Raw genomic sequence first — 15,647 nt, forward strand, 5'->3', positions numbered from 1 at the left:
GGGAAGACGTGCCTCTTCCAAATAAGTGAACACTCAGCAGATAGCCTTTGGTAATGACGACAACTACCCACTAGAGGGCATCATTGATCCATCGTTTCTTAACAAATGGGCTGTTAGTAATCCTAGAAAATAAAATACTGTTACATTATAATCTATGACAGTGTGTTTGTATGGCTTGAGCACATATAAATGAAAGTAGATACACTCTACAATGTTGCAATGGAAATTATTTTCACAGGTTGCTGTTTCAACAATGGAGGGAATACAGTAAGATAGGATTCTCTTATTCTATGTAACAGATGCCTTACAAAACGGGTTAGATCTAAAATTGCATAAATTAGAGCATATTATTATACTCTCCTGATGAATGGGAAATGTTTTTAAAAATCTATGATATATATGTAAGTTTAGTATTTTCTGCTCCCATATATTTTTAAAGATTATATCCTGTAGAATTCTTTCCTACAAGGTAATAAACTATTATGAGCAAGGACCTACGGTTAGCCAATATGTCTCACAATATTAACTAGTACTTAGGAAGTACTTGGTGAATAATTTCTGAATGCACTTAACATGGAATAGGGGCTCAGAAAATGTTTGTGTTTTAGGTCGTAGGATACACTTTGGCTTTTCTTTGTGATGAGAGCAAAACTGTAAAAAGAGCATCATACCCCAGTGGTACAGTCAAAACATGTGTGACCTTTTGGGGGTAGGGTCTCCTCCCCCACCATCACTCATTTCTCCTGGCAAAATGATGGAGAAGAGTGGCAGGAGGAACAGAACTGCGGATTTATCCCAGGGCTGCCATCTCTGTGGAGCAAAAGTCATCTAAAGCTCACAGCCGAAATTTGTAGGCAGGCATGAGAAATGTGTGCACCGCTCCGGAGGCAACCAAAGCTTTGGCCAAGAGAGTCTTCTGGGCGGCGGGAGAATTCCCCACGGGTGCCAGGAGCCTGGGTTCTGCCTAGGGGACCTTAGCGATTCTCTCAGTCCCAGTTTCTGCCTCTTTCAAATGAGGGGATTTGACTAGACGTTACCAGCATTCCTTCCAGAACTAATATCCTCTGGCACATCAGGACCTTACATGGGTGTATGTATGCATGCGGTGTGTGTATAAGAGAGGGAGAGAGAGAGAGACAGAATAAGTGAAAACGCGTTGTGACCTGGCTCTAAAAATCACTCAAAGTCCCAGGAAAGAAAGATTGGGGTGGGAGGGCTGAGAGACCCCCAGCCGGGTAAAAACTTGACTAGGGAGGGCCGGCAAGACTCGCACACTCACCGTGGCATATAAGGCGGAATAAATGCTCAGAGCAGCGTGTTTGGAGGGAAAGGACCTCCGAGCCTTTTCTATCACCTGGAGGTCCCCGGTGCAAATGTTGCCGTTGTTTATGAACTGGTGGTGAGCTCGACAGCCCGTGCTGGTGTAGTTGGGTTTGCACACGGTCAGGAAGTAGGGCGTGAGGTGTCCCGTGACCACTTGTCCGGCGTTTACAAAAATGTCCGTAGCAAAAAGTCCAAATGCAAACACCCCTATAAGGAGATTTAAAGTAATTAGCGAGGGCTACATTTGATTGGCTTAACTCCTGAGAGGAAGGAGAGCTTTCAGGGAGCACAGAGGGCAGCAGGAACGGCTCTCAGAACCACTCCACCATTAATCACCCCATTATCTGCAGCCAGAAAAAGAGGAGTGTCCACGACAGCCCATCAAGATGTTCACACATTCTGCTTATAGTTCAGATGTCCCCTTTGGCTTACCAGCGAGTGGCACCTGCTTTCCCAATCACTATTTTTCCCAATATGAATTCTACTGTCAGCATGTCATAGTTTTGTATAAGGAAATCAGAAGCAGCAGAGTCTAAAGGAAAGCCTTGGAGTTGGGGAGTCATATATAGATTTGGGCCCTAGTCCCAGCTTTCGAGACATGCTTCTGGTATAAGTTATTTACCTTCTCTGAACCTTGGTACTCTCAGTTGTAGCATATGAAGGGGATGGCACCATAGAGAGAATTTGGAAAGATAAAATAAGATCTGTACAAAATACCTTCTGTGGTGCCTGGTTTAGTAGTTACTCAACACCAATTCCCTGGCCTTGCATAGAAAATATGTTCTCTCTGATCCTTTGTGGAAATGCAAATACTCTTAGAAGGAGTTATCTGTAACATCATGGTAGGTGAGAGTGAAGAAGTTTTTAGGAGCTGCCCCTAAGAGAGATGAAAAAAGAGAACATTCCAGGGACCTTGATTAAATTTTATGTTTCATTTGAAGTTGGAAACAAGAAAGGAGAAGAAAGGAGAGACAAATATTGTGGATGGTATTAGTTTCTACTGCTGCTATAACAAATTACCACAAATTTTGTGGCTTAAAACACTACAAATTTATTATCTTACGGACCTGAAGGTCAGACATTTGAAATAGGTTTCATGGGGCTAAAATCAAGGATTTTAGCACCCCAAAGTTAATCCACCATAGCAAGGTGTTGACAGGGCTGCATTCCTTCCTGAGGCTCTAGGAGACAACCCTTGGCTTTTCCAGCTCCTAAAGGCTGCCCGTTCTCCTCTCCTGGCCTCCTTCAGCAATCACATTGCTCTGCTCCCGTTATCAGGTATCTTCTCTGTCTGCCCCACCTGCTTCCTTTTTATGAGAGCCTTGGGATTCCATTGGGTTCACCTGGAGAGTTCAGGATAATCTCTCCATCTCAAGAGCTTAAGACCCTGTGCTCCTCTTGCCATGTAAGCTGACAGGTCCAAAAATTTTGGGAATTAGGATGTGGCATTTTTGGGGGGGCTACTATTCTGTCCATCACACTGACTTTGCTGCTTGGCTGAAAATCTTGTATGTAGGTGATACTTCCTGGATGTTAACTGTTCACTAGTGGGTTCTACAGGATTGGCCCCATGACAGTTTGAAGCTGGGTGGACCCCAGAAGATTGTGCCCTTAGAGCTAATCCTGTTCTGTGGTTCTGAACCTAGTGAAGGTGGAACCCTTGGGTTAAATTACTTCAGCTAAGGACCTTTGATTAGGCATGGCCCAGGGTGAGTCTTAATCCTCTTCCTGGAGTCCTCTATAAATGGGATGGACACAGAGAGACAGAGCAGAGAGAAAAGACCAAGGAGCTCAGAGAGGAACCACAGAAGCTGAGAGGGAAAGCACCAGAGCAACGAAGCTGAATCAACAGAATCTGTGAGAGAGAAAGCCCCAGAAGGTACAGCCAGAAGCTGAAAGCAACAGAGCTTGGAGAAGAAGCAGAGAGGGGCAGATGCTGCCCCCGTGCCCTGCCATGTGACAGGAGTCCAGGATTGTCGACAGCCGACCTCCAGGGAGGCAGCTTTGCCTGATGCCTGGGTTGGGAGATTTTTCTCAGCCTTGGAACTGTAAGCTTATAAGTTAACAAATCCCCATTGTAAAAGCCAAGCCATTTCTTGACAGCCTTTAGCAGACTAAAACAAGCCCCAACAAGCTTGAACGTGGGTTATCTTACTCTGCCAGGGCTGCTGGGACAAATGCCACACAATGGGTGACTTAAACAACGGGCACTCATTGCCTCATGGTTTCGAAGGCTAGACATCCACAGTCAAGGTGTCGGCCTCCATTGCATGACGATGTCCTGGGTTCCCCTCGAGGCCTTTCCTGACTTCTGGCTTCTTCTAACCAATCTGAATTTCCTCTCTTCATAAGGCCCCCCAGTCATACTAATTAAGACCCAGATTCAATTGGGCCACAGCTTAACTAATAATAACATTTTCAAATGGTCTTGCACTCAGGGACTGCAGATTAAGACTTGAACTTGCCTTTTGTGGGGCCATGATCTAATCCCAACATGGGTAAACAGCCTTGTCTCTAGGGAGCCCCATGTGAATTCATCCAAGCCTCTACCGTGGGTCTAGGGATTACCTGGGGACTGTTCTCTGTAAACATGTCAGGACAGGCTATGTAGAGCTGGGTACTTACAACGTGCTAGAAGGATGAAAGAGACTTTTCCATGCATCTCAGGGACGGGGGAGGTGGGCAAGTGTGTAGAGCAGTGTAAACCTTGTAAATGTCAAGGGTCTACCAGTTTCGATTAAATTTCTACCCAGTTTTGACCCCCGGATTCGATGTGCTGAATCTGCAAACTGTGCTGATTTCAGCACCCCAGAGTTAATCCATTACAGCTGAAGGGAAGATGAGTTTGGCTGAAACCTTCATCTGCTTTTCATCTTGATCCCGTATCGATCGCTATAATTCTCTTTTTTTGTAACTTCCCCTGAATGTGCTTTATCACAATGAGAACTGGCTCCTTTGGGGGAACTGTTCTTAGGGGGCTCCACTCCCAGGGTCTGACCTCTCAGAATAGGCATTGATCATCTGTGGCACTTTGCGCCCCCAGGGTCTGGAAGTCGGAAAGGCTGGGCATTTTTTATACCTTTAAGCAAGATTCTCGAAGGCCAGGCTGCTGGCAATAAGCCTGTCCAGAGAAATTTCTTCAGGAAAGCAGGGTCATTTATGATTTGAACAAGGACAAGTGGCAGCGTTTTCCTTCGGAATCTCATTTGTCAGAAGTGCTGCCAGCGAGTGTGCATTTTGTTCCTGTGACGGAGGATTTCCAGGCTTCTCGGAGCAGTGCCTGAAACGCCAGCTCTGTGGCTATGGTGACTCTGGGACCGGCAGCTCTTCCCTCTGCCGTCCGTGATGGCGCTGCTGAGAGTTGCTTTTCTTCTTTTTCTGAGTCCTCTGGGTTATGTCTGCTTCTCTTGATGCTTTAACAAGCGTCTGCTTTCAAAACATCTTATTCTGATGCATTTGATCTTGCTTTTGAAGGGCGCCGCGGGGAGCCGGGGATAGTGGAGCACCCGCCTGGCCCAGGTCGCGCCGGCAAAGGAGCGCGCGAGCTGCAGCGGTGAGCCGCAGACCACGGCAGATCCCACAGGGCTTTTGTAAAGAAACGCGAGTCATCCTTCTCTTACTAATCCCTGAGCCCCTTGTGTGTGTGTTAAAAAATCTCTTCCAGGCCTCAGGCAATAAAAATAACACAGCTACTTTTATCCTCAGAGCCAGGTGAGGCACCATTTATGGTCTCACATAGTGCAAGGTATGGTTTGAAGGAGAGATTTTCAAAATGTACATCTCTATCATAGTTCAGTATAAAAAAATCCTTTCTTTAAGTGAGCTCAAACTTGCGAAATTCTAGCAGACATTCTTCATGCCAGCACCCCTAGCTGGCCCTATTTATTTTGCGGCTCTCCTCCATTTCCATCCATGTGGCCCTTGTTTCTGGGGATTGGCTTACGTTTCTCAGTGGGTTTTAGAATTTACAGTGGACACAGTGCCTACGAGCAGGACATGTGTAATTTTTCCAGAGCTGTGGGATTGAGAGCTCATCGGTGTTGCTCGTTTGTGCAGAATCCCAAACTGGCTGGGCCTGGAAGAGTGGAACCAGGGAAGCTGTGGCCGCTGAGTTTCTAAAATCAACTGCAGAGCAGGGCAGGGCATAGGTGATGATGCCGCAGGGGTTTTCTGACCGTGGGAGGAAGACATAGATCCCTGGCTGTTCTGGTTGAAGGATGGAAACCACCCTGCCTCATGCCGGGGTCAGAACCCGAGGGGCTGGGCTCTAGGTAACATCAGAATGATTTTTGGAAATGTGGAGGGAGCATGTCCTGAACCTCTCAAGGCTGAGCCTGAAGTCCTCCGGAGAAGTTTCACATCCGGCGTGACACCAGGGCAATAGGGCACCTGCCTTAGCAGTGGGGGAGGGAGGGTCAAATTGCTTGACCCTGACATCCACCTCCCAGGGCCCATACCTTCTGGCAAGGCAAGGGGCAGGCAGCAGTGAATCCCAGGTCGCAGAGGGAAGAAGGGCCCTGGAATGCTGAGAGGGCCAGGGGGCCAGAAGAAACCTGGAATTAGGACGGAGAGATTGGCATCCATTGAGGAGACCCGTGGCTCCTGTCGTGAGGACACGGGCCACGGGAGGACACCTGACCACGCCTTGTTATGGCCTAAAAGGATCGGACAGCTGCCAGGCAAGCCAAAGGAGGAAGAAAGGGGAAGGAAAAGGTGCTGAAGTCTTGCGCTTTTTAATCAGGGTTTTACCTGGGCCCAGGCTGACCTCAGGTGTGACATCTTTGGATGAGTAGGGTCTTCCCTCATTAGTAGTTTAGAACATGGAGGGGAAACTCCAGGACGTGGCTCCAGTCTTTTCACCTGACCAAGAATGTAGTAGAAGAAGCAGTGACATAATCAGGAAAGGGGACTCAGGGGGCCTTGGTCCACTGGCAAATGATGGCAAGGACCAAGGTCCCCAGGAGACCACCAGGAGTTCTCACAAACCCAGAACTGCCAAAATACAGCTCCATGACTAGCCTCCAAGCTTCCTCAGGACCTGTGCTTTCTCACACTCAAGAAGCAAATGCAAGGAAGAAACGCAATTTTCCCAGCATGGCCACATGCTCGACCCTTGTCAGGGGAAGGCAGAGCATCATAGATGACGCTTCCAACAAGACTGATAAGCGCCCCTTGATCATAATGGGCGGAGAAGTGGAGCGGTCAAAACCACAGCTGCCCTCCCCATTTAATGTGCAGATTTGGGTGATATTAGGCAGTTGGTTGCCTCCGAAGGTGCACCTTGAAACACAGTGCTATCAGCCGGTGATGGTCTGTACCACAGGAGGAAAATACCCTACTGGTCCACATATTCCAAAAAAAATGTTTGTTTCAGATCAGTAGTAGAAGTCAGCTCTGCTCACACACATTTTCAAGACTCTATGCCATTCCTCTTAGGTCGCTCTCTGCAACCTGCCATTGGGAGGGGCAGTGTGCCGCGGGCCTGAGCACCCGCGTGGCCTTGCTGGGTGCACCCACGGTGCAAGGCCCTGGCTGCTCCGCCTGAGCTGTCTCTTAGGGACCGCATTTGCAGGGAGCGAGCTCCAGGGTGAGGCAATGCGTCCCTCCCAGACTGAAGGCCAGGGGGCTTCTGTTCGCTGTAAAAATGGTGGTTGCCTAAGCCCTGCACTCCTCTCCTGTAAGGTAAACCACCCTGCAGCACCCCAGTGGGGTTGGTGGGAGTCTGGGGAACCCAGAGAACGTGGAGCTCTGCCTACTGATTCTGCCATGAGTAAGAAAATCCTTAGACTCTGAAAAAAATATATGGACCCAAACTGCTCAGTGCCATGGGGGTCTCTGCTACTTTCCACACAGGAGACCTTCATTGGGAGGCTGAGACCCACGTGGTAGAGGGAGAGTTGGGGGGCTGGTGGGTGAGCGAAGGGAGGACTAAATTCCTTTTAACCCCCAAAGAGCCTGTAGCCTTGGGAGGAGACTGCACTAAAGGCCAAACGTTCTATATTCAGTGTGGGATTTCCAGTTTAAAATGGCCTCTTGCTAACAGCCTGGGATGAATCATCTCTCAGTTGCTCACTAAAATACACCCAATGTCAGGGAAAAAGGGTGAAAACTCATGCTGAGATGGCACTGAGAAATAGGACTGAAGCCACCTGGAAAGGAGAATCAGTGAGACAGACGGAGGGCCCTCCATTACGTCTGTCTGTCTCACACACACGCGCACGTGCACACTGCATTTTACCTCGTGAAAAACTCAAACAACCCCCAGAAGACAGAGACCACAGGAGAACACCGAGGAGAGGTTTCCTTTCTCGCACCTTCTGGCCCTGGACTCAGGGAGCCAGGATTTGGGCTGCTCAGAAAACAGGGTGCCCTCTCCTTGTTGGGTGACTCTGCTCTTTGAATTTGCCCAAGGGCTGTTTCCTCTCCACCCCCAGCTCTGTGAAAGCATTTGGAGACACGCGTGGACAACAGGGGATAGGCGTCGGTGCCTTGCAGCCCGGGAGGAACAGACCCACATACTCGCGGGGCAGCTTTGTGTGCGTCATCTTTCCAGAAAGCTAGGCAGCGAGGCTGGGCCGGTCCAGTGTTGCTGAGTGGCTGCCGTTGACAGCCCAGCCCTGTGCGCACAGGAGGCTCTCAAGCTGCAGCTCTGGAGAGCCGGCCAGGAGCAAGGTGCACTTCTTTCTGTTGCTAAACTGTGTAGACAGACCCTGCCCAGTCAAGAGTGAATGGGGAGAAATGAAACAGCACATGGGGTCTTGGGGGGAAAATCCTATTTTAGACACACTAGCACCATATACTTCTCTTTCCTACTTTAGGCCAGTAGGAATTTCCCATTTTTGAGACTGTATGCCTACCTCTCCCTTCCAAATACATGTGTGGAAGAACAGGGAACATCTAGTTTTACTCCTCATTGTACTCGCAGCATCTAGAATCAAACCTGGCACATGGTTAACTTTTAGTAGATATTTGTGGAATCAGTGAATAAATCGCTGAAGAGACTTCAGAGGAGGGCCACTGGCAGGGGAAAGTGCATAGAAACATGTCCACGCTGATAGTCATGCTGGTATCTCACATTCTGCATTCAGGGTTGACATCAAACCATTCAGGGTATAAGTTTTTTTTTTTTTTTTAACCAACTGCATGCAATCCGACATAGTGCTGGGCAGCAAGTAATCAGAATGACTGTTGCAACCTGGAACTTTATAACTTTATATCTCATAAATGGAGAAATGTGTGAATCATAATTTAGAAATCAAAGCATTTTCTACTTTCATCATGGCAAGAATTGAAAACGAACCTTAAAATATGAAGATCCATGCTACATATAAGGAAGAATTTCTTACTGGAGACATCTGTGAGGCGCAAGAACATGGAAGTCATGATGAACTTGGGAAAATTTTCTTCTTAGACAAGGGAGTAAAGAATTTATTAAGAAATGAGAAAAGAGATAAGTACACACCCCGAGACATGGGTGCTATAGGGTGAGAAGAACTTGGGAAAGGTTAATGGGTAGAGCTGGACTTTGACACAGACCTCTTTGAAAGAAATGCCTCCATTTCTGATTGTGAGAAATTGCAATGGCTGTGAGTTCAAACATAAGCACATGGGAACATGAAAACATGGCTTATATGTAACTTCACTTTGAGAACTAAGCCATAGAACTGAAAAAACAAGAGGGTACAAAGAAGATATGGAAACAAGTGAGGTTATGTGGGTAACAGGAATCTATCTCTCTGTGAAACAGGGAGGTGGGAATGGATGTACCCTGTCTGGAAGGGCTTACCTGCTCTGGAGCAGACTCTTAAACTACTGCGGCGTGTGCTTCTCTACCCCACTCCTTCCTCAACAGACATTCTCAACCTCTTACCAAAAATTGTTAAAACATGATGTGTAAGGAAACTAGATGATGAAAGAGAGGATTAAAGAATGATTTGTTATGGGAAATGAAGAATGCTTGAATATTTTCTCATTTTCAAAATATAACCAGTTTGGGAATCTTTGGTGATAGCTTTTGTACTGTGATGCTCAAGAAATGAGGGAAGTTGCCCTCAATCTGCTCCTGGCCTTTGAAATCTGACCCATGCAAAACCAGAGATGCAAATGGCGCCATTTCGGCAGTGCTGCCTTTGTCAGCCTTGGGAATGGCGCTAGGTCTGAGGAATTCTCAAGTTCTCTATCCTCAAACTACATACGTTCTGATTTGGCCACCAGCTCTTGACTCTAGATCGCATCTTTCATCAAACCACCATTGAAAAGGGAGTAAAGAACACAAAGAAATGGATCCAGTTCTGTTGGGGTTCAGAAGTGGGAAGAGTCTTGTCCAGCAAGGCTCAGACGCATGAAGAAAACACAAGCATATATGCCATTGTATGCTTAAAGAAGAAGCCCCCTTCAGTAGTTTCTACCCGGTATATATATGTCTTAGATTTCAGCTATGATGTAGCATTAACAATAGATTCCAGCTATGATGTAGAATTAACAAGTGATCGTGACTAGGAATTTGTTTTCCTGGCTAATCATGAGCATTTCTGACCTAGTTCAGCTCGTGATTAAATGCCTCATTGTGTGTTTACAGCAGGCTATGTTCCCAGCGTTACAGTTGCTTTCATCCCCTGGTGTACTCAACAAATTTTCCTGGGTGCTACGTGACCTACAAGGCTCCTCAGCCAGACATGATGGCGATGGTCGTTTTCAAACATCTGCATTCAAAGTTTTCCTTGAACTTCCATCAGGGTCTCACAGAGGCAGCCTGGTTTGTTTTTTAGATGAGTTAGAAACATAAGAAATACATCATCTTTTGATCTTTTCTTTATAAACTTGCAGCACAGATAAAGAATGGCTGCAATTAATAATAGAATGAAAGCAGACTGTATCCAATTGTGTATATTAAGATGTAGAAGCCAATTAGAAGGGGAGAAGCACTGCAACACAGACATAATTACATTAATATATCTTTGCCTATGCTCGTGGCGATTATGAGACAAATAGGTTTGTAATAAGGCAAGCTCTCGTGATGTATTCTGAAAAAAAGCAGTGTTAAGGGTATGCTGGACAGTTTGCCAGGTTTCATTCAATAAATCTTGTGAAACAGTTCCTCTTTGCTTTTCCTTTTGCCATATCAGGGTCTCCAGGGTGACATTTCAAAGGAGAAAGTCATTCATCTACTGTAAATGCATTCCTTTAGGAAACAACCGTTTCTTTCAGAAAAGGAGAAATGGCGGACATTTCCTCCTTAGCATACTTTATTCAAACTTAATAATTTTCTTAATTATTAAGTTTCTTAATAAAGAAGGTAATTTATCTGCAGTTACCATGGCCATCCCACTTCCTTGCAAGAGAGTAAGAGAGTTCGTGAGAAGTTTGATTATGACTGCCATAGATGCTGGTAATAATAATAGTAATAATAGCTAATCCACAGTGCTTGGTATGTACTAGGCACTGCTCTAAGTGTTTGCAATATTAGTTCATTTAATCCTTACTGAAACCATGTGGCAGAGATACTACTACTATCTCCACATTTCACAGATGGGGAAATTGAGGCACAGAAAGGCTAATTAATTTGATGAAAGTCACACAGGTGGTGAGCAGAGGATGGGATTAGAAACTAAACAGTAAGGCTCCAAACCCTCTAAACTTAGTTTTTTAATGCATTGAAAAAAATACATGTAGGCATCAGGCCACAAAAACATCACTTTAATCCTGTATATTTGGTAGCAACTCACATGCACACAGGCACAAAGGCACTGGGAAAAGGCAAGGATTTAGAGCACGCTACTGATGAAATGTAGCCATGGGAGAACAAGAATTCCTCAATTTTATAGCCAAGTTGCAACAAGAATATGATGGAATACCCATGAAATATCAGTGAATTAGGCACTTTTGTTATCACTTCGGTAATAAATCTGTTTTTTTTTTTTTCTAGTATAATATGAACACCATGAGTGCAAATTGATTCACACACTTCAACTATTATCTTATTCTTCACATAGAAGTTACTGACCAAATTGAAAGCATCAGTTTCCTGGAGAATAAATTTCAGGGCTTCCCAGAACCTGAATTCCTGTGGTCTGTTTTGCCTACGGGTGCTGTGCAAACACCAACACCGCTCAGCAGTCGACTTGTCTTCATGGCATGGTTTTAATTATAAGAATAGATTTTATTGAAATCATTTAATTAATTTGAACCTCACCTACTTCATCTGTAAAATGGGGTTTAAGTAGCTCCTAGATCAGGGGCTTTATTATGCAAATCAGAAAACAGTTATAAAAACACTTAGTAACTTGCGAGTTCCAAATTGCTAGTTGTTACTATTATTATTATCACTGAGGGAAGTAGATGGCCTCAATATTTTAAAGTAATTTGTTATAAACTTATCTTGAAAAAAGAAGAAAGATATAAGACGTGTTTGTTATTCAGCCTTTGCATTAATACAATGTAATAAGCTGGTGGTTTTTTTGTTTTTACAAATGCCCTGTATTATGTCACGGTAAGCGAACATGAAAGATAAATACTAATAAAGATGATGAATAATCAACTTGAAGACCCCAACTATTTTGGCAAATGAAAGAACAAACAAATGCAGTTTTCCTTACCCAAAGCATAGAATTACACAATTTCTTGATGACATAGTTTTATTCAAATGAATAAATCAGGGTTTCTCAACCTCATCGCTATTGACATTTTGAGCAGAAAATTCTTCACACTGCGGGCAGTCCTGTGCATTGCAAAATGTGTGGCTGCATCCTTGGCTTCTTCCCACTGTATGCCAATTGCCCTCCTCTCCTTTCCCTTGAATTATGACAACTAAAAATGTCTTCAGATATTGCCAAATATCTCCTGGGGACAGAATTGTTCCCAGATAGGAGCCACTAGAATAGATGTAGTTTTTAAATAATGAAGATATGGTATCTTTCTTAAAAACACTTCTGGTGGGGGTTGGGGAGAGGAAAGGGTCATAAGGGAATTTTATTTCATAAAGAATTTTGAAAGCATTTTATGCAGCGCTTGCATGCACTGGATGCACAGGTACCTCTGTCCCCCCCATCCACATCCTTCTCTCTCTTACACACGTGTGCACACATGTGTACACATGCAACACAAACCACACACTCCAAGCTTTCCTTTTGCAATAATGCCAGGTTGACTTAACTGTGGTCTATTGATTATTTTGGTTTCCCGCCTCAAGCATAACATCTGTTCCAGATAGCCTGTGGTGAGCCAAATGAAATGTTCATCCAAGCTTGCACTCCTTGGGTGGGCAGAGAAGGTCCACTGCTGTGGTCTGTCTTCTGGTTAATTTTGATCACCCAGTGGGGTTAGCTCTGTTGCAAGGGTATTTATCAAGATGGTCCAACCAACATGAGTGGCTGTGCCCTCCCCACTCTTTCAAGCATCAATTGACATGCTCCTTCTCTGTCTTTCTGAGTTTGGCTAGTTAGAAATTGCCATTCGACTGACCTGCGACCAAGATGAAAAGTCCTACTTTGACCAGGGTTGTGCTGTAAAAGGTAGTTTTGCCTTACAACTAAGACTTAGACCTTGTGGAAATGGTACAAGTGAAAGAGACCATCATCCAGTCATCTAATTTGATGGACCTGGTAACTGAAGCCCAGAGTATGTAAGTGATGAGTCCAAAGCCACACAACAAGTTACTGGCTGAGTGAGGGCTGGCACCTCATTTCTGGTTTCTTCATTCCCACTGAGAGCCTTAGAATTCATTGGTACTTAAGTTTGGTTCTTCTTACTTAATCCAGGTGATGTTCTTGTTAAATTAACGTTCATTACTGCAACGATAATCCCCAAACTTCAGTTTTGCGGATAACAGGGTGTACATTAAAATACAGATTCCTAGGTCCTCACCTCTAGAGATTTTGTTAGAGCAGATTTGGGGTGGGTGCCTCTGATACGGGTGATCCACTGGCCACACCTAAAAACCTTGTTCTACAGGATATGATCGTGATATGTACTTGGGTCCATCTTTTCATAGGGAATATACCTTGGTCAGCTCAACCAGCACAGGGCTGATGGGATTCCAGAAAATGATTATTATAGTGGATTCTACTTTCTTAGACACAGTCTTTGCATTTCCTCCTATACCACCTTTGAGTAGAGAACTTAAATGGAAATTTCTGGTTGACCAAGGGAGATTCCAGAGATCCTCAGTTTGAGCAACATCTTATCCCTTGCCTTCTCAAACACAGCTTCTCACATGTGTGTGTGCACAGGGCTTAACACAAAAAATGAAACATTGGCTATCAACTCTGACCTGAGTTCTGTGGGCTGCACAGATTGGTGGAGAAGGTAGAAGGTCTGTGTGGAGGACAACAGGGAAACCAGGAAGTGAAAGGAGAGCAAAGGAAATGAGGAAGAAACAGAGGGAGGTGGTAATGCTGAGTGGATAGGAAAGGAAGTCATGGAGCAACCCTGCAAAGCTGCAGCAAATCTTCCTGATGCCGCCAAGTTCTCTGAAGCAATTCAAATCTGAGTACAGGGCAAAGGTGTGTAGACATGAAACCTCACCAGGAACTGAAAGAGATTTAATTGCTCTTGTTATTAAAAGGCTTTTGATGAGCACTGAAAACATCATCCTGAGTGAAATAAGCAAGACACATAGGACAAATATTGTTTGATGTCACTCACATGAGATATCTAGAAATAGCAAATGCCCAGTGCTAGAAAGTAGATTAGAGGCAACCAGGAGATGGGGGGAAAAGGTGAAGGGGGAGTTTTTGCTTGGTGCGTATAGTGTTTGTCAAAAACAAAACAAAACAAAACAAAACAAAACAAAACAAAACAAATTTCCTATTTTCCTGTGGTCTAGGGTTTTCTAGTGGCCAGCATGATATATCTAGATCTACACATTCTCCTCTAACAGCCACTTGCCATATATGGCTCTTTAAATTAATTAAAATGCAATAAAGTTAAAATAATTGAATTAAATAATTGAAATATGAAAGTAAAATTAATGAAGTAAAATGAGGCCATAACCTACTTTCCAGGGCCCAATAGCCACATCGGGCTGGTGGCCACCGTTTTGGACAGCACAGAGATAGGGCATTTCCATCACTGCAGGAAGTTCTATTGGACCGTGCCAATCACATGTATCTGGGGGCATGTACTTTTTGGACAGAGATGGACAAAAGTCGAGCCAGTCCGTGAATTTCAGTGTGTGCACAAAGGCAGGCCCCAATCATCAGAATGCACACCTCCAATTTAGACAACTGCAATCGGGAGGTGCTCAGACCTGGTTGCTCATTCCTACTCCGTGCCCAGCTCAATGTTGAATTTTCCTTCCCATCTAGGAAAGCCATTGAGAATAGTTTTTACACACCGAGCTTCCATAAGCTGCCAAGTTTTGATAATATGCTTAGCCTGACTTCACGCACTGGTTAGAAATGATCTATCCATTCAACTGTGTCCTCCTACCCACCCCCTCCATTCCTAGACAGGAAATTCCTTGAGGGAAGTAATCAGGTCTTGTTCAAGGTTGTAAATCCGTGCCCAACATGGCTTCCGAAACATAATAAGGGTACAAACGAACTTAGGAATGAACAAGAAATGGGGAATCTAGGAAAGGCTGAAGTTTGCATTTGTCCTTGAAATTTGCCAAACTGCACTGAAACCATGATTCCAGGTCCAGGTGCTGCTCAGGTGTGTCTGGAACCTCATGCTCACAATGAGTTTCCTTGTCTCAAGACGAGTGTCTTCCCCATGCCTCTTTTGGCAGCACAGCTCGTTGGTGCCAGCTCTTTAAATAGTTGACTTCTTCCTGACCTCCTGTAAGTATCTGCTCCTTGGTCTCCCTAGGCAGTGTGGATCCAAATGCTGATTGATGGAGACAGAATCCTAAACATCTGCCAGAGGCAATGGTAGTTTTTAAATAAAATAGATGGAGAGTGTGGATGCAAGTCAGTCTAGAAAGTAGCCCCTGGATACAACCTAAATGCAAGAGAAATGTGTCTATCCAGGACAGGCAAGTCAAAGCTTGACTTTTCAGAGGGCCTCCAACACAACAGCCTCTAAGTTTGGCCCTTTTTGATTCAGTATTCGTAAGTTTCTAAAGCAGAAGCTGGCAATCTGAATCCAACCCCACGCCCACCACCAACCCAGCATCAAATGCTGATGGTAGCTTCCAGCCCTCCTGGTGGCTGCAGACAGTGGTCAGGTGTTGTCATCCACTGCTGGAAGCACTGACATTTTCAAACCACTTTTATTATTATCTTCTAATGTAATAACAGAAATACTATTTCTAATACCACACATGATTTATTTTTGCATTATAAAAGGCATTCAAAGAGCTCTTGAATAATTGGCGAGACTTA

The 15,647-nt window shown here is 44.8% G+C and overlaps 1 protein-coding gene across 2 annotated transcripts in view; it reads right to left on the bottom strand.

Annotated features, from left to right (window-relative positions):
- Nucleotides 1–15,647, bottom strand: part of PLPPR1 (phospholipid phosphatase related 1) — a 316,568-nt gene that overhangs the window by 13,370 nt on the left and 287,551 nt on the right. For both annotated transcript variants that reach the window (XR_011649506.1, XM_058302596.2), the window contains exon 5: nt 1,280–1,530. Coding sequence is in view for 1 of the 2 variants with exons in the window: in XM_058302596.2 (XP_058158579.1) it covers nt 1,280–1,530 (251 nt within the window). In the remaining variant the exon portion in view is untranslated. The remainder of the gene's footprint in view (nt 1–1,279; nt 1,531–15,647) is intronic.

Source organism: Dasypus novemcinctus, chromosome 8, assembly GCF_030445035.2.
Source record: "Dasypus novemcinctus isolate mDasNov1 chromosome 8, mDasNov1.1.hap2, whole genome shotgun sequence".
In the NCBI taxonomy this organism is placed as follows: Eukaryota; Metazoa; Chordata; class Mammalia; order Cingulata; family Dasypodidae; genus Dasypus; species Dasypus novemcinctus.